This window comes from Loxodonta africana, chromosome 9 (assembly GCF_030014295.1).
Source record: "Loxodonta africana isolate mLoxAfr1 chromosome 9, mLoxAfr1.hap2, whole genome shotgun sequence".
In the NCBI taxonomy this organism is placed as follows: Eukaryota; Metazoa; Chordata; class Mammalia; order Proboscidea; family Elephantidae; genus Loxodonta; species Loxodonta africana.
In genome coordinates, this window is record NC_087350.1 from 96,214,024 (window position 1) to 96,232,826 (window position 18,803).

Here is an 18,803-nt window from a genome sequence, read left to right on the forward strand (position 1 = left end):
TACATAGCTAGCAAGCGACAAAGGGTGGATTCAGACTCAGGTCTTCAGACTCTTAAATCAAAAAAGTTTCCTCCCACATCGTGTTGGAACACAGCATCTATCAACAGCAAAAACAGATTTTTAGCATCAGTGCCATGTACCCCTATGCAAGGCCAAGCAGGAGAAGAAATACAAAGTGGAAGTGAAACACTGCTACTACATTCTAGGTTTCCTTGGAGAAGCAGTTCATCACCCATCTGTCAGTTTGTGGACCTTTGGTAGCTTGAATGCTGCTATGATTCTGGAAGCTATGCTACCAGTATTTCAAACACCAGCAGGGTCACCTAAGGTGGACAGGTTTCAGCAGAGCTTGCAGACTAAGACAGACTAGGAAGGAGGACCTGGTGGTCTACTTTCAAAAATATCCAAGGAAAACTCTATGAATTACAATAGAACACTGTCCAAAATAGTGCTGGAAGATGAGCCCCCTAGGTTGGAAGGCACTCAAAATATACAGTGACCGCAACAAGGGAGTCAAGCATATCAACAATCATGAAGATGGTGCAAGACCTGGCAACGTTCTGCTCTGTTGTACATAGAGTTGCCATGAGTTGGAGCTGACTCGACAGCAACTAAGAACAATAACACTAGAAGCAGTAAAGCATAATGGAACAGGAACTTGAGTCTTAGAGTCCGATAAATTGTGCAAAATGGGATAATACTACTTACTTCACAGCACTGTTGTGAGAATTTAATAAGCGAATAAATACATAAATGAATAAATAAATAAGAATACCAGGAGTGGAGAAAGACTCAGCGTATCTCTCAAACTGTTTATTGGCTAAGTAACTTTGGGCAAGTCACTCAACCTATTTGAGCCTCAGTTTTTGCAAATCAAGTTTACCATCCCTCCCTTGCTACCTCACATTTTCATGATAAAACCCTCCCTTACAAGGATGCTGTTAAGACAGAGTGGAAACTTTTCAACTGGTAGCACCGGTTTATACAACCTGACAAATATAAGCGGTTTCTAAGGTAGGAATTGGGTAATGAAATTTCAGAAGGGATAAAAAATAAAAATAATTTAAAAAAACTGTTTGCTTTTGGCCTTATAAATCAAAACATCAAGGCAGACAGATGCTTCAATTGTAAAAGCTTTGCTTTCGTTTACTAGTCAAATTGCTTGTCTGTTTGGAAAATCTCCCCTCTGGCTTAAAAAATATATATACTTTTAAATCGTGCTCTATACCACTTTAAAAATGGAAATGCAAGGCATGTCTTGCAACTTCAACCCTCTGTGTCCCAAAGAAATTCACCAATTCAACAAATCCTGTTGCTGAACGCAGAGAACTGAGCAGGGAGACACAGCCACCATTATGTACTCATCAATAGCTGGTGGGCAGACGGGGATAAAATAGAATCTGCTCTAATGAGAGGGAGAATCTGGCTAGGCCACGAGGTCACCCCCTGCTCCTCCCAAAGAACAGCACAGACATTTTGGTTTCACCTGGGCAAAATGGAGATGGTTACGACACATGCCTAAAACCTTCCATCTAGGCATCAACACACATGGATTACGTCCCACGCACTGCAATGCTGCATATTTTTGCATCATTACAGAAAAACCTTTTCATTAAGCACAGTAAATGAAAATTCCTTAATAATTTTTCATTAAAAAAAAAACCCAAAAACACACCTTTTTTATCTGTAGTATCTTAAAATTATCCCAGGCCATTTTCTAAAGTTACACTTGGCTTGAACAAAATTCTGAAAATCGCCATTCAACCTTCCTCCAGAAATGGCAGCTTTTCCTCAAAAGTACCTTCTAGTGATGCTGACTTAGGGTTTTGTATTCACCAAAGGCTCTCATCTTATACGCCACATTTACGTCTAAGTCGATTTAAATAGCTGCAGAATTTGAAAGCCTTATGATCTAATATAGGTTGTATGCCACTCAGATTTTCTCCTTATGCCAGTTGAAATTGAGGAAGAATTTAATTTACATGGTTACTAAAACATAAGAAGTAGAAAATAAAACAGCATCAGGAAAACAAGAGACAGCAAAGGGAAGAAAAACATAACCTCTACCACCTACCTCCTGAAACGTTCTGCTCTGGCTCCCACTGTCATCTAGGTAAGTAGAGAGCTTTCGAAGGGATGCTGCCACGTGGACCCGGGACTCCATTTGGCTGCCGTGGCTCATGAGACACAGCACAAGTCCAACTCCCAGTATACAGCCCGTGCTTGGATGCCAAAAAAGAAGATGTGTTAGAACCACAAGAAAATCTTGTAATCCCTCTTCATTTACCACGAGAGTCCATTGTGCTCTGACACCTGAGGTTAGGTGGCTGGATTCAAATGCTGCTGCCTAGTATACAGGTGTGCCCCATAACCGTCACAGGTAGACTCCCCTCTCCCCTCAAGAAGAGAACTGTATCAAAATAGGTGTCCATTGCCTCTGCTCCAGCTGTGTACCCATTAGGGAAAAACAAAAACATGAAGTAGTTTGGCTTAAACTCTACGGTGAGGAAAGGAGACATAAAAGTGAAGTAAAATCAGCTCTATTTCTAAACTTATGGAAATGCTACAGTCTCCCATGATGAGTGCACTATGATTTAACTTTATAAAGAGGAAAAAAAAGGCTACATTTCAGGAACAACAGCTGAGGACACTGGACTTATAACAGGGAAGGTAAATTCAACACACAACAACGGGGTACTGCTAAGTGCTTCATGTTTCCTAGTCAACTTTAACAAGTGGAACTTCTTTCTTAAAGAAACTGGGTATTCCTCTGTGGATGACACTAATCCTGCTCACCCCTCTGATCCCTCAGAGTACCACTGGGTCAGAAGAGAAAATGGACAAATGACGGGCTTGTCAAGTTACTCCACATGACCATTCAATTGGAATCCAGGGCTTTGCTCCCCAATTCTCCTGAAAAGATACATATTCATTTAAAGGAAAGAACTGTTCTCTCAGAAAACTTTAAGCCAGTATGGTAAGATCATTCAGTTTGAGGTAATTTAAAAAAAAAAAAAAAAAATTTTTTTTTTTTGTTTAAAATTGAAAAAATGATGAGTTTTTCAGAAATCACCCTCTCTCTTTGGTTTGGCTTGCCTCTCATCATGTTATCTGTTGCTTAAGAAGACATTCCAGGCATTTCTCCAACAGCATATTTTAAACGCTTACATGTTATGTCATTTTGCTCTCAAATAGCATCTATCCTCTTGGCTGACATCAAGAACCTTCACATAGTTTTATGAATGTCTTAGTTACTTCCCCCAACACCTCGGAGAAAATAGGGCATCCATATCTGACATGAGACACCCAAGTGGATGGCGAGGCTACAGGATTTGCTCAAGGTCACCCAGGGAGTTTCCAGCAGAGCACGGTCAGAACAAGCGAGTGCTGGATTCCCAGCCTTCTGCTCCATTGCCAAGCCCAAGGCCACTCTTGGTGGTCCGTGTGATGCCATGATAGAATGCCTAAAAGAAAGCCCCATATCTCAAGTGTGTATTTCTAGTTTCTATTGCATAACAATCTGGCATTTGAAAATGCTTTGTAAAGAAGCTACTGCAGTCATAATCCATCATTAGTCAGGCAGAACTGCTGTTACAGCTTAACGTGAACTTAAAAACAAGCTCAACTAGCATAATGCATTTTCAACCAGTTTAATCAGCATCTCACATCTGAACACTGCACGCCTTTGAGACAAATCACATTTCCCAAAGAGGAAAAGCAGTTAGCTGCTTACTTAGTGCAAATTTAAAGCCTTTGTTTTAATTTAGGATCTATAAGAGAAGTTTTTTTTGGGCTATCTTTCTATATTGACATACATAAAACTTTGACAGAATTACAGCAAAGACACAGACAAAATTTGATTTTGGCAAATCTGACTTTTGCTCTCTCTTTGCCTGTGTAACAGGTACTTATCCTTACGATCTCAAAAAGTCCCTTTCCCAGGGACATCTTCCCTGGCCCACCAGGAAACATCTTTCATATTCTCCCACAGCACCCAGTACTAGTTTTACTTCATACAATTTTAATTACGAACTCTGGTGAGGATGGTTTGGGGGGACTGATTGATTACTATCTCCCTCACCTGTCTAAAAGCTCTGTGTTTTCCCCTCCATGGTATCATGGCATCTAGCATACCACTTGACACATATAGGCGGCACTCAACCAATATTTGATGAATGCTGAAGAACTGACCAATTGCAGAATTTCAAGAGGGTTTAAAGCAGAGAGAAGATCTTCAGAAAATAAAAACAAGCCTTTATTCTTCTATTTAGTTGGAGGCAAAATTTATGAGTGGTAAAATTCACTGAACTTATTATTCAAGATTCAGTCAAGAAAATTCGATTTCTATTTCTTACCAAGCTAATTTAAGAAAGAGGGATGTTGGAATCTATGTGGAAAAAGAATTCCTGTTCAAAACTCAAGCGATTCTTGGGGCTCATCTTTCTAAATAAATACGCATGTATTTATGTTTTGCTTTCTTGGCAATTCTGGGCACTCAAAAATCTCAATCCCCTGGACTGAAGGTCCTCCTCTACCATCCCAAGGCATACTGGTACAAACACTTAGGAAAACACATTTGGGTTTCTAGTCCATGTTTACCTCAAAATCACTACGGTATATAATTATTCTTGGGCAAGGTCACCGTTCACTATTCTATTCATTACTACAAAGGTAGTTAATTGACTTGTAATACGTAAATATATAACATGTACGCACATACGTGTGCTAATGTAAAATATGCTAGAGTGTATGCATCGACTGTCCTTCTAAACGGTTTCTTCCTCCTTTGTCTCGATTGTCCAGCATGTACCAATAAGGTAGTGCTAAAGCTCTATTCCTTGATGTTTCCGTCTGATTTCTGAATCCCCTGCATTTTAACGTATTTATTTTGCCGTAAGTCGTAAAGATTTCTCCAGATACTCAGCTAAGCATTTTCTACACATTTACGTTGTTCTAGCCTTTCTTTGACATGTCTGCCAACTCCAAACTAAGAGCTTGGGCAGAGGTAGCTTTCACATCTTTCTGTCCGTTGAAAACAACAAAGAGTTGAGCGTTGGTGTCTCAGAAAAATGAAATAAAAACATAAATTATAATATTAGGTATTAATTTGAGGTTTTGGAATTGCTAACATAAATTTCCTATGACAATGTTAACAAATGATAGAAAATATGAGTTTTAAAACTATAAAACACCCTATTATATCATCATTTATTTAAGCTTCTCATTCAAGTATATTAAAATATCATTGGCAAAAATAAATTCTGAGACTATGCAAATCCTGATATGTGTATTGCTATATTGAGATATAATGATATACTTTTCTAAAATTAACCAGAGATGAATCTTGGCTTCTTTTGTTTATTGTAAGCTATCAAGCAGATTAAGTACTAGGCCATCTGATAGTTACTTCTAATAAGAGTTAACATTTGTATAGCGCTTTGCCCTTTACAAAGTGCTATACAAATGTTACCGTATTTATAAAAGCTCAATAGTAATTAACCAAAGCTCAGGTCACTGATGGATAGTTAGGGCTGTGAGGGTTGCAATGGTGCCATGAGCTATCCACTAGATGGCAGCAAAATGTAAGTTATGGGACCGCCAACAGGCTCAGCCCAGGTGCTTGGTTCCCCCAGCAGGGACACGTCCATTAAATCAAGGAAGCGTGGTGAATTTGCTCTGGGTGAATTCTATCACTTGAAGTAGCACGCTCCCAGATCTATTAACTACCTCCTGGTAACGCTTCCACTATTTCACTGGAGAGAGGATTGCTCTAGACTCTTGCAATCTCATTAGACAAGGGAATAATACTTTATGCCAGGAGCCAGTCATCATGCCTGGGTCTATTTAGAAAGGCAGAAGAAAAAAATTTTTTTTGTTTCCTTATGGTGGGAACACATGTCAAATAAATAAACACCACACTGTCAAGCATCAAATCGCTTTGTTTTCTATCGACATGTGTCCTCTACACGGTACTACGAAAAAAGAAAAATGGCTTTGAAGTCAGATGACCTAGTTCACCCTAGCTCTGCCACTTACTAAGGGTGTGACCTTGAACAAGTCTCCTAGTCTTTGAGACTCATTTTCTTTATCTGTAAACCAAAGTAATGATGACACTTGGTTTGGTAACAGTATTTAGGTTGTGATAAGGACTAAATTACATGAAAAACAGTTGTGAAAATGCCTAACATAGTATGAGGCTTCTCAGTAAACAGTCGAACCTGAAACAAAAGAGAGATGTACACAAGGACTAACATCCACCAAGCATCAGGAATGACAAAGTGCTGAATTTCCCCAACTGTAGCAATAACGGGGTTTTGGGGAGGAGAGAGGGTGGGGTTCCTGAAGGACCTGAGCTTTCAACTGGGCTGAGAGACTAGCAAGATTTCCCTAAATGGACAGAAAATTTCTGATGGCCCTATTATACTTTCCCCTGCAGGACCACTCATCTATCTAGGCTCACCCTTACCTCACCCAGGTATGCATTAGAAAGGTAAGAATCAAGAAAGAAGGTAAAACTTAAAGTTAAATATTCTTTGGCATATGAGGTTTTTTAAGTCCCTGAATATTCATACTATGGATAAGTCAGTTACTTGTCCCCCACCCCCAACACCCCACCACCTCTTTGGTCCTCCTTACATTCAAACAATTTTCCTGCAAACTAACGGTGATAATCCACAAAAGGCACTCCTGACTGCTCCAACTGGTTGGAAATCACAGCACCTTAATTGCAAAATTTTCCCCAACTTTACAACACCCCGAGCTACAGAGATGATGAACATCTCTGTGGGAGAGGTAGGAGGAAGAAAGACAGGTGTGTGTTGTGTGTGTGTGTGTGTTTAACAGAAACAATCTTATTCCTTGGTTTTAAAAGGGAGCAGCATTAATAATATGGATTAGGCCCCAAATTTCAACCCTCCGCTAAATGGCCCTATTCTTTCATGAATTATTTTCTATATTCCAGAGACTTCAACTATGCCACCAAACTCTTTATTTTCACATATTTAAACCACACTCTTACGATGTCACTTCATCTACCTGCAGCAAAGGAGAACAAAGAACACCAAAGACACAAGGAAAATATTTGCCCAAGAGACAAAAGGGCCACATAAACCAGAGACTCTGTCATCCTGAGACCAGAAGAACTAAATGGTGCCCAGCTATCACCAGTGACCACCCCAACAGGAAACACAACAGTCAGCAGGGTGCAGAACTGAAATTCACATAAAAAGGCCAGACTTAATGGTCTGACTGAGACTGGAGAGACCCCAGGAGACATGGCCCCTATTTGTGTTAATCCAGAACTAAAACCATTCCCAAAGCTGACTCTTCAGACAAAGATTCGACTGGCCTATGAATCATAAAATAACACTCATGAAGAGTGTACTTTTTAGTTCAAGAGGATACATGAGACTAAATGGGCAGCTCCTGTCCAGAGGCAGAAGGAGAAGGCAGAAAAGGCTAGGAGCTGGTTGAACAGACAGGGGAAACCCGGGGTGGAAAGTAAGAGTGTGCTGTCACATTATAGCGGTTGCAATTAGGGTCACATAACAATAAAAGAAAAAAAAAAAAAAAAACGATGCCACTTCATCACTGAAGTGTTTCTTGATAAACTGGCTGAGTATCAATGGCTCCTATCCAAACTTAACCTGCATCTGAAAGAAGATCACATAAACTCCACCAATAAGTAAGTGTACAATTGATTTTATTTACTCATGATGAAATATTTGACACTTGCAGCTACACCTACCATTTACACTTTTGTTAGTCTGAACCTAACAGACTACATGGTATGAATGTAGCTTTATATCATAAGCTCCTAAAAGCCAGGAATGTAAGCACTGATTTAACTAATATTTGAACAGTGTCCACAATAGCAAAAGGTAAATGAGTTTAATAAATTGGAGGTTACTGCTTTTAATCTGTTGTTTCATAGTTAACAACGAACCCTAGAGGATCCAAACCTGAGATTCCCTAATATATGGAAGTCCAAAAAGGTACAACAGTGGTCCTCAGTGTTGTCAAAATTTCAGAAAGCCTAACAAAACCATATATTTACCCAAACAAGTGACAAGGCTAATTGAAACATTAAATGTCTCACTAAAGAAATCCAGTTAGCACTATTTTAGATTATTCCTTTTCATATCGTTATACCTCTCATTAGTAGAATGAGAAAATAATGTAAATTACATTAAGATATTTGGTTTCATATACAAAATTTTTAAAAAGCATGAGGTCTGTAAGAAAAAAAAAAATCTATTAATAATGAGGAGGTTGGAAACTCCTGGTGTAACCTGTTTACTTCTGTTTTGATTCCTCAGCCATTCAGATTTCACCAGGAAAGCTACATCATGGGCCAAGGTTTGTCTCAGTCCAATCAAATTCAGAGAATGTTTTCAACAGATCTTTACAAAGATTAAGCCATACATCTAGGTTCTGCTGTACATCCCATATGATCAAGTACAAGACAGAACTAAGGTCTTAAGAACATAAAGATTTAGTCACAAAATAACACTTTTTGGGTGCTGTATTTAAGTAAACTGTCCATAACTGAAATGTGGTTTTTGGGACAAGTGAAGGTTTTCATTACAGGTTTTTTATTATTACTGAAAACTCTTGGCAAAGGAACTCTAGGACAGGTCTCAGAAATATTGCACCATAGCTTATAAGATTTATGGCAGAGTAAGAACCAGTTTCTAAGTATCTGCTAGAGAGGAAATGGAAGCAACATACTTGTATTCAAGACTGGGATCGAAGCAGCAATTTTCCAGAGCATCCAAAGACTTCATCATCAGAAGCTTCATCTGTTGGCCAGATATATCGCTGAGGATCAGGGTGAAGACCAAGGGAAAATGTAAATCATTTAAAATACCTCAACAGTCCCAAACACTTAATACATGATATTTTCCTCTCAATATTCCCCAGGAAATACCAACATTTAAAAAATAACAAAAACGTAACAATTCATAATATACTTATTTTGTTTATAAAGAAACCGAGTCCGAGAACTTATTCAACAATTGGGTTTCTGAACATTGTTATCATTTGCCAACTACTAAACTCTAAGACTTCCTACTTTTGCTTTTTCTCAGCCCCTTCAATTTTTAAATCACTGAAATATAATAACTAAAGCTGGAATTCTACATAAATAAGTAGATTTAAAAAAGCAAAAGTGATTTTTCTTTAGAATATTTACAACCCAACTAAGGTGATGTTAAGGAGCCCTGTTGGTACATGGGTTAAAGCACTCAACTGCTAACTGAAATGCTGGTGGTTCGAACCTACCAGCCACTCTGCAGGAGAAAGATGTGGCAGTCTGCTTCTGTAAAGATTTACAGCCTTATAAACTCTATAGGGGAAGTTCTACTCTGTCCTATAGGGTCATTATGAGTTGGGATCTACTGGATGGCAATGGGTTTGGTTTTTTAGTTTTTAAGGTGATGTTATCAATGATCCTCCCAAACCTCTTCCTTGCAAAGACTGTCACTTCTGATTTCACGTCCGAATTATGGAAGTTATAAGTTCCATTCCTTTACTTACATTAGGAAAGAAGGACAGAAAGAAAGAATCCCTAACTCTACATTCTTCTGGTTTTATGCAGCAATTGGTGTGGTTTCTACAATTGTCTTGGTGAGAATTAAGACCTGCACGAGAAAATAAAACTTAAAAGGCAGTTCTATGACTGTGTTTGCAGGCAGAGTTGTGAACTCCATCATCAACATTTTATGATCAAGGGGTTCCTACATCTCAACTCTCAGGCTACTTCAGACTCTGCTAAGTGGAATGCAACCCCAGGAATTCCAACCAGCCAGAGAGCACTTTAAATAACATCTTCCCAGACCAAGACTCCAGTGGTTTATTCTTGGGGTGAAGGATTACATTTTGCAATGAGAGAAACACACATATCACATACAGCTTTAACTAAGCAAGTCTTATTATAGTTGTTCTCTGAAGTAAAATATACTTAAATATCCTAAACAAATGCTAAAGAAATTCTACTAGTATCTTCTGGGGGTTGTGGCAGAAGCCAAGCAGCTTTGGAATAATATATTTTCTGAATAAATTCTAGATTGGAATTTAAATTCAGAAGACTTTTTCATAAAGATTAGCTCGAGCAATAACAACAACCATAAAGACTGCTGTAATTCTCTTCCATAAGCTGATTCTTCTCTCTCTGAGAACCAACATATTGTCCTAATCCTCTTCCTCTGAAGAGTCATTTTGGGCCACTTATTTGATGTCATTAACTATTCAGAATCAAAAGCCCTCAAAACACTTATCTTTATTTTAGAAAAATGGAAACGTTCTTCAAAATATCATTATCTGGTGACATTGTCATTATCTGGTAAAATATTTAGTAGTGCCAAAAGGCAAGTATTTCAAATCCCTATGGGAAGAACCTCTTGGTGTCCTTCCCCAGGGTTTCCTGCAGGTGAAAGGTCAAGTAAGATAGATGGAGTGGAAGGCAATCTAGGAACCAGTGCTTCAGGTGAATCACCATAGGTTTTTCCAGGCACTGTGATTAAATAAGCTTGTCAGCCCTAAAACCATCAGCATCTTAACCTAGAAAGGAGCTGAGGACAGGCTAGGATGAAATGGGTTGCCTGGAATTAAGATGCCATGGCTCATTTTTAGTTGTAAAACATGTTGCTTGAAAAAATACTAAAGAAAGAACACGAACACAGATGGTAAAGAGAAAAGCAAAGAGGAAAAAAACCACCTTCGAGTTTTAAGTCTTTAAAAACACTTAGTGTTTGATCACACACACCAGATATATAAGTCAATTCACAAGCAAAATGTTTTGTTCAAGTTCACAGCCAGGCTTATATGTATTCATGCTGGTGAAGTGAACAAAACGAATATTCTGGACACAGTTTGTTGATGATCGCAAACACTAAGCTAACCATCCCAATCATCTGACAGATGTTTCCAAAAGCTGAAATGATCATCTGAAAGGTAGTATTGCCCCAGATCAATAGTAATTCCCAGACAGGTTTCACATATTGGTGTTAGTGCAAAACTATGTAAGTTACAAATACAATCTTAACCACTGGTTTCAAACTGAAAATCTAAGTATAGCAGACTGTCATCCAGTTTATCTACATCCACACCAGGTCTTGCCTTTGGACAGCTAATTTCTCCCCATCAGGGAAGTTTAAGGATATCTAACTTCACAACAGGATGCCTCTCCCTACGATCTATTTCCAGCGCAGGAAAATGGGGCTAAACTCCAAGTCAGAGTCATCCAAATATTCATGATACCCAAATAATCGTGTTGTACCACACTACAATCAGTCTGGATTTGTAAAATTCTACGGTTTGTTGTCAAATCAACAATAAACAATATGAACCAAAAACTAAAGTAGATTCATACACAAGAAAATTTCCCTATTTAGTGGAATTTTCCACCTGGGCCTTTGATATTCCATTAGCTTCATTCAAGGGTAAAGCTAGCAGTCCAAAAATGAGCAATCAAACTGAATAAAGCACATACTATAATATGCACAGCTTAAGGCTCTTTAAGGATTATAAAAATGTAGCCAGGGCACAGGACAAAAGCAATATTTAAAAGTGGGTACATACAGTTCTCAGGTGATTCAGTGACTCCCAACATCCCTCAGGCACAAAGGATACCCCAATCCTTTCCTCCCATTTTACAGTGCTATCAGTAAAGAATCAGTAATTATTTCCATACTGTACAAACCAAAAAAAGCAGCTTTTCTTTACTTACAGACCCATAAGATTAGACTTTTCCTCACATCTATTACATAGATGTAGCCAGGGTTTCATCTAAGCATAAAACGATTTGCAAGTAATCAATCACTTTAATACATCAATGGGTGGCAAATTTGCCCATAAAGGAGAAAAGAGGATCAACTTGCCCATCTCAAAAACTTTAGCCACCACATATTCTCAGTTATAATGTTTACGTATGTTGTTTATGTGTGTAGAGTCCTTCACCTAAATCACAAAGAGGTAAAGCAAGAATATTTTAATAAGCGTACCTGAGTTTCTCCTCACACAAACGAGAGAGAAACATCCCCAAAGCAAGGCCCATGTGGATTTGCACGGCTTGAGACTCATCAGCACTTGGTTTCCCAGGTAACCTGGCAGTCAGCATGTTCAGGATTTCCTCAACCTTCTCTTTGCAAGAGATAATGAAAACTGGCACGAGGAGAGACAAAGCCGTGGCGGCAGCAGAACGGGCAATGGCACTAGCTGTGTTTTCACCGGAATAGGATTTCTAGGACATGCCAAAGAAAGAAAACAGGGGGATAGCCCTTTGTTTAAAACATGAAGGAAGCATGCCTATCACAAAAGCACAAGACAACAATACAAGCTTCTCTTAGACCCAACCCCGCTAACCAAAAGAATAATTTAAAAAAATCTATTTCTTTAAGTGTTTGTCTATAGGATAGAATTTTATTGAAATAATTTGCTACTAAACAATCACGTCCTTTTAAATTTGAAAAGCAAATTTAAAGGGTGCCAATTCCCTTACTATAAAGGCTGAAACAGTTTCAGTGTTTTCAAAAGCCCACATGTATATACACTGAAAAATCCAAAGTGAAGCTATCCAAGTTTGGGCAAATCACTAGGCCACATTATAAACATGATTCTAGAAAGCCAGGAGTTTTCCAGGAGGGCAAGAAAAAGAAAATAATAATAATAATAAAGCTTAAGTTTCGTATTGAGGGAAGAGTGTAAGTTTAGTGTAGGGATCTACTGGCAGACCTCCCAAAATTTTTGGTAGGAATGCGTCCCTGTAGATGGATTATTTCCTATGGGGGCTAATTCCTTTTAATTAAAAAGGAAGTTGAAATCCTAAAAGCCTCTGGTTACAAAGCAATAACTGGCTATTCAAAATGAAATGGAGAACGTATATGCTCCTTCCTATATGTAATTACAGGTAAAGAAATGAATAATAGCCCTAATAAAACGACAGGGTGGTTGAACATGAACAACTTCTATAAGAATTCCATGTTAGAAAGCTCTACCAGACATTATATACATTTATAAATATGTCTCAAGAGGAGAAGAAAGGCAGTTTATCATTCCTCGCTATTATCCACTGCAAATTTTCAGACACACCATGAAGGCTGTGTTGTCCCTTGCAGTCACAGCACATTAAAAAGTGTTTTTAATTCTATGCTCATTTGTTCTCTAAGCTTTAGCACTATAACTATAAAAGCAAATGTGCTAACTTATACTTTAAGTTAATACAGCATTGTTATGCTGACAAATGTTACAACACTGGAAATAAAGGAAATGACTTTTGAAATAGGGCTTTGGCAAGTATAATAATGTAAAACCACAAAGCTAAGAGGCAACCCTGAGCTGGCTAGTAAGGTGATTATTTTTATTGGTTTATAAGAACTAAGCAGCACTATTAGAAATCTACAGTACCCTGTCCTGGTGAATACCTGAACCAGAGAGTTATTGCAAAGACTTCCATTTAAGCTTCTAAACAGGTTTTTTCATCTATCATTAAAAAAAAATAACACTTCTGACAGAAAGCTAATCATCATAAAGAAATTAACTTCTTTGGGAAAAATCTACTTTCCAGTTTAATACTGCATTGTCCTGTAATTTATTTTTTTCCTAATGTATGGTTAAAAATCTAGCTCCAGCCACCCTGACCCCGCCCTGCCCCGATGAATACATACCAGGTCCTCTGAGGGCACGGGACAGAGGCACACAAACTGTTGTACAGAGAAGACCTAAGGCAATGGGGTTTCAGGCTAACTTTGTGATCTTAGCAACAGTTCAGGATCTGTGCTATATTTTTATTCAAATCAAGTATAATCCTCTGCCACTCAGCTGATTGTCCCATGATCCCTATAATTCCCTAAGCAATGGATAGTGATAGGGTAAAAACTAAAATAATTCCATGTGGGTACAAAAATAAAGCATGCACCACAACCAATAAAGGAAAAAATGAAACTTAAACAAAAACACGCCCTTTTGTTTTACTTCAAATCTGAAGATATAAATAAGCATGAACAAAAACAATGATTAAGTAACTGGTGCTTTTTAAGTATCAACAACTATATTCCTTTATTATTTACAGAGTATTTCACCATTTTTAAAACATTCCTATTTGAATTATACAACGAGGTCCTCACAATCCATGATAAAGTGGGCAAAGCATTAATTTTTACCTTCATTTTATAGGTAAAAAAAATAAGTATGAGCAGGGTTCAGTATCAGACCAACAGCCACAAAACTAATAAAATGTGATGCTAGAGCTACCAACACTACAGATAATATAATTCAATCCCCTCATTTTACAAATAAGGAAACAAAGGTACAACGAGATTAAATGAATTGCCCCTTGCCACACAGCCCAAAATGACAAGACTAACTAGAAACTTGTGGTTTCCACTCTCCAGCCAATGTTCATTCTAGCACAGCTGCAGCTCTTAACTGTGACTGAACGCTAGAATAACCTAGAGAGCTTTCGAAATGCTGATGCCCAGGGCCCATCTCCAACCAATTAAATAGGAGGTGAAGCCACAGTTAAGTATTTCTTTTATATATACACATATATATATGTATATACATATATTTAATGTTCCCCAGATAAGTCTAACATACAGACAGGCTGAAAATCATTATACTATATCATAGAATTTCATTGGAACAATTGGTATGGAAAGAGTCAACCCTTGAGTTTTCTGAGCTTTTTTTTTATTGCTCTGACTTACATAATAAAACGAGGAGAAAAGTCGTCCTCTGGGTTGGTAATGACTATCCACAATGACCAGAAGGGTATCAAGCACCATGGAAACCCACTCGTTTACTGAAAGGAAGTTAGGTTGAATCTGCAGATGAAGAAAAACATGAGATGATAATGGAAAAACAAAATATACCTAAACATTATGTGTGTAACCCTCTTCTATATTAAATAATGCAGTGTTATCACCAAAAAGTAAACTTCACATGTTAAGATGACATGAGCTAAATGGTTATTTGGCAAATACATATTGTCACCTGTGTCCCATCAGGAATAAGATTTACCTCTTATACAAGCCTTAGCAGATGTGAGAGGATGAGGCTGCAGACCATATCCAAGAGCCCTTCAGAGTTCTCCTGAGTTCAGTGAATTATAGTAAGAATAATGTAGAGGTTAAAGGAAGATGTGTGTAGAGAATGCAATTCTAATCTTCTCAATTCTATGACCTCTTGTTTCACAAAGGAAGCAATAAAGCAGCCTACAAAACTTTGATCAACATCTCTAGCATTTCTGGTTACTATTACCATATAGTCATCATTCAAGAATCGTGACATCTGCCTCTCTATTTGAAAAATTAGGTATGAAAACATAAATGATCTTGAGTTTGGAAAAGAAAAGAGAAAGCAAAAGCAAAACAACAACAAAGCCTTACTTGTTAAAAGTAGAATTTGGTCTTAAAAATCATTCATGACCATGGATGGCCAAAGCATTTGCTAACTCACATGGTAAAGTTCAGGTGGTACAAACTAACGAGGCCAGTGCAGTGTTGAGTCTCTCCTTGGGATTAATTCCTGGACTCAAACAAGGGCTTCTTCTTAAGATCTTTAGTTTTTGGTCACATGCAGACTTGAATGAAGTTTCAAAACTTCAACTCTAATAAAATAATCTGGTCTTGAGTTTGTGTTGACTGATAGCCACAGGCAAGGTCATCAAGACCTTTGGGCTGGAGGCTTCTCAATGTGTTGTGTTCTGTGTGTTACAGCATTGAACAAAAGGGGAAAAATAATGAAGAGCGAAAGAACATGAACTTTAAAACTCTGAGTTAGGCCCCCAGTTATTACCGTACAACTGGTAAATCGGTTTTTGTTGAGTTGATTCTAACTCGTGATCCAATTTGTGTCAGAATAGTGCTCCACAGAGTTTTCAATGGCTGATTTTTCTAAAGTAGATTGTTAGGCATTTCTTTCAAGGCACCTTTGGGTAGATTCCAACCAACAATCTTTGGGTTAGGGGCTGAAAATGCTAACCATATGCACCAACTAGGGCTCTGTACAACTGGTTTTTTTTTTTTTTTTTAGCTCGGCATAAATATCACAAAAGTAAAGGGACCCTAGAGAGGGGAGTTAACTTTTTAGGTTTAGATCTACTGAGCATGTTGCCTCTGCTAAAGTAGTCCTCTTTAAAAAATGTTTTCATCTTTCCCATTATTAAAATAAGATTCTGGGTTTAAAGTTAATCTTTTCATATGGTAACTATATTCTTACCCTTCATGCAATAACCCTTTGGTCTCTTCCCCTTTTTTGCGATTTTTGCCACACAGCACCTATTCTCTTATTTACTGGTAATATTACCCTTTGGGGAACTCTCTCTCCTCCACTATTAGAAGCTTGGTTAAACCTTCAGTTAAGCTACTTGCCAAGGATGGGCATAGGCCCCCTTGAGTGAGCGATGCAAGGACAGTAAATGACTCAAGAAAATCTAGTCCTGGTAGGGGTGGTCTGTACCTGTTGCTTGGACTCTCCAGGTTGCCTTTGTTCCTATTTTTTCTAAAACCTGGTTTTTAATCTTTGCCTTTAATTCCACGAACTTCCAGATTCCATATCCTTTCAGTTTCTTTTTCATTTAAATTAGTCAGAATTATTTTCTTTGCTTGCAACCAAAAAATCCCACCGGGGAAAAGAGCTAAGTACAGATAGCCCATAAGACACTCTAAGAGGACAGAGACAAGCTGAAAAATACTGAATAAAGTCCCGTTTTTTGCTGCAAAAGTAGCAAGCCCACAAATTAAGGCTCAAACCCAGTTTGAGAAGAACGCAAGTAAGTTTTATTTTAAAATAACTGTCAATCATGTTTCATATGATTTTACTTCTTTTTTTTTTGTAGTCATGGAAGCAGATACTCTTTTCTAATGAGCCAGCATAAAATTCTGTCTTCAGGATAGTTTACAAGAGTTTAATACCATGATGTAGATGCTGCTGCTTGCCGCTACTGGTAATGGTTACTATCTACTGGGTGTTTAGCATCTATCAGCCAAGGCACTAATCCCCTTACATTTAATCTTTAAAATAATCCTGCCTTATCAGCGTCTGTACCCCATTTTATAGATGAGAAAACAGGGTTTGAAAGGGAAAGTTACTAGCAATATGCCATAGAATGGAAGCACTAGGATTTAAATACAAGAATCTCCTATTCCAAAGTCTGTTTTTTAACCGCTCAGCTATATTGTCTCTAGATAATGATAGCTGCCAGATAACGGGGCTTAAAGTAAGAGTAAATCCATGGCTTTTTATTTTGACAGATATGAATTATCTGAAAAAATACACTGGAAATGAACATTGGCCATCTCACCACATGTTTAATTAAGAAATAAATGCCTTGCAAAAATGAATAGGCACTTTGTCATTGACATCGACAATTAAAATGCGAAGTACAAATTTTTTTCAGTCAGTAAACACTGCTTATTTATCATTTTTTGACAGCATTGTTCACTTTCAGTAAGCCTAGTTAACCTCCTAAGATTGGTTACCACTGATGCAATCACAAAAAGACAATCCCTGTTGCATAAAATTGGCACCTTCAAATGGAAATGACCGCTTAACTGTGATGGAGAAAGCAAAACAGAAAAGCAGCGAAGAAAAGCCAGGAAGACACTAAGGCTCACAGCATAAAGGCCCGTCAAGTAGCATAACTTGGTGCTGTAATGACAGAATCTAACCTTGGAGACCCAGGGCCAGGCCATCTAAAGCCAGGCTTAAAGAGACTTCTCACTTTTCAAACGTTACACAACCAAGCCCAACTAATCCAAATCACCCTTAACTCACCTCCAAGGCCCCATCCGAGTCTGAGGAGAGGCTGGCTTCGTGTTTGAATACGACAAGAGCAAGGCTGCTTAAGGCTAACAGCGCATTCCCTTTGACCACTGGGCTGTCCCTGTTTAAAAAGAAAAAAATTCCAAGAAAGGACTTTGGGGCATTGAACAGGAGAAGAGAAGTGGGTATTATAGGGAGGGCAGATGAGGGCAAAGCACTTCCATTCCTTCAGTGAGCCTCATAAACACAGGTCTGTTTTTGCCTGGTGCCAACAGCTTTTTTCCTTCTTCTGACGCTAGTGCTGATTTTTAACTCTCCTCTTCAGTGTATGGTCATTATGCTTTTTGAAAGTTAAAAATTCACGCTCATATACCTAAGTTTTTATCCTAATTTTTTTTCATCATTAGAAATTACATTTCCTAAGTTATCTTTTTCTGTGCTACTTTGGCCAATTTAAAGTTATTGGTTTGTTCTGAAAACACAACTAAGAAGAGTTATGTAGACAAGCCCACCAGAAGAGAATGGCCTCTGGCTTTTCTGAAGCTCTGGTGTGTGGAACCAGCTTCCAGTGAACCACTCTAGACAGCATTCTTTACTTGCAACTTGACACACTGGCAGCTTTCCTCTCCTTCTTTCTCTTAATATGCCAAAGCCAGCAACCTCAAAGGCAGTTTGTAATATTATTTGGAGACCCGAGATAAGATGTAAAAAAATCCTGTTTTTAGACTATTAGGAATAAAAGTTTCTGTTTATATCATTCAAATGGAAGTTTTCTAATACTAGCAATAAACTCTTATATTTGACTTCTGAATTTAATATCAAGAAAAAGCTTTTTAAGACACTCACCACTTGAAAATGTGCACTTAGTATTATTCCATAATTCTAAACTAATCCTACAGAACAAACTTCCAAATGGGGCACATGAAACGCTCTTGGCTTGCCAATTCTGTCATAGTAGAACTTTGGCTATAGGGCACTCGTACCATCAGATGGTTCAACTCTCAGTCCAATGTCTGTGGACTCCCATAAATGTGGACTTG

General features: G+C 38.1%; 1 protein-coding gene across 13 annotated transcripts in view; it reads right to left on the reverse strand.

Annotated features, from left to right (window-relative positions):
- Positions 1-18,803, reverse strand: part of FOCAD (focadhesin) — a 324,750-nt gene that overhangs the window by 64,526 nt on the left and 241,421 nt on the right. For all 13 annotated transcript variants that reach the window (XR_010322852.1, XM_064290441.1, XM_064290437.1 and 10 more), the window contains 5 exons: positions 17,776-17,884; positions 14,706-14,822; positions 12,003-12,241; positions 8,731-8,820; positions 2,075-2,222 (listed from right to left, as the gene is read on the reverse strand). Coding sequence is in view for 12 of the 13 variants with exons in the window: in XM_064290441.1 (XP_064146511.1) it covers positions 2,075-2,222; positions 8,731-8,820; positions 12,003-12,241; positions 14,706-14,822; positions 17,776-17,884 (703 nt within the window). In the remaining variant the exon portion in view is untranslated. The remainder of the gene's footprint in view (positions 1-2,074; positions 2,223-8,730; positions 8,821-12,002; positions 12,242-14,705; positions 14,823-17,775; positions 17,885-18,803) is intronic.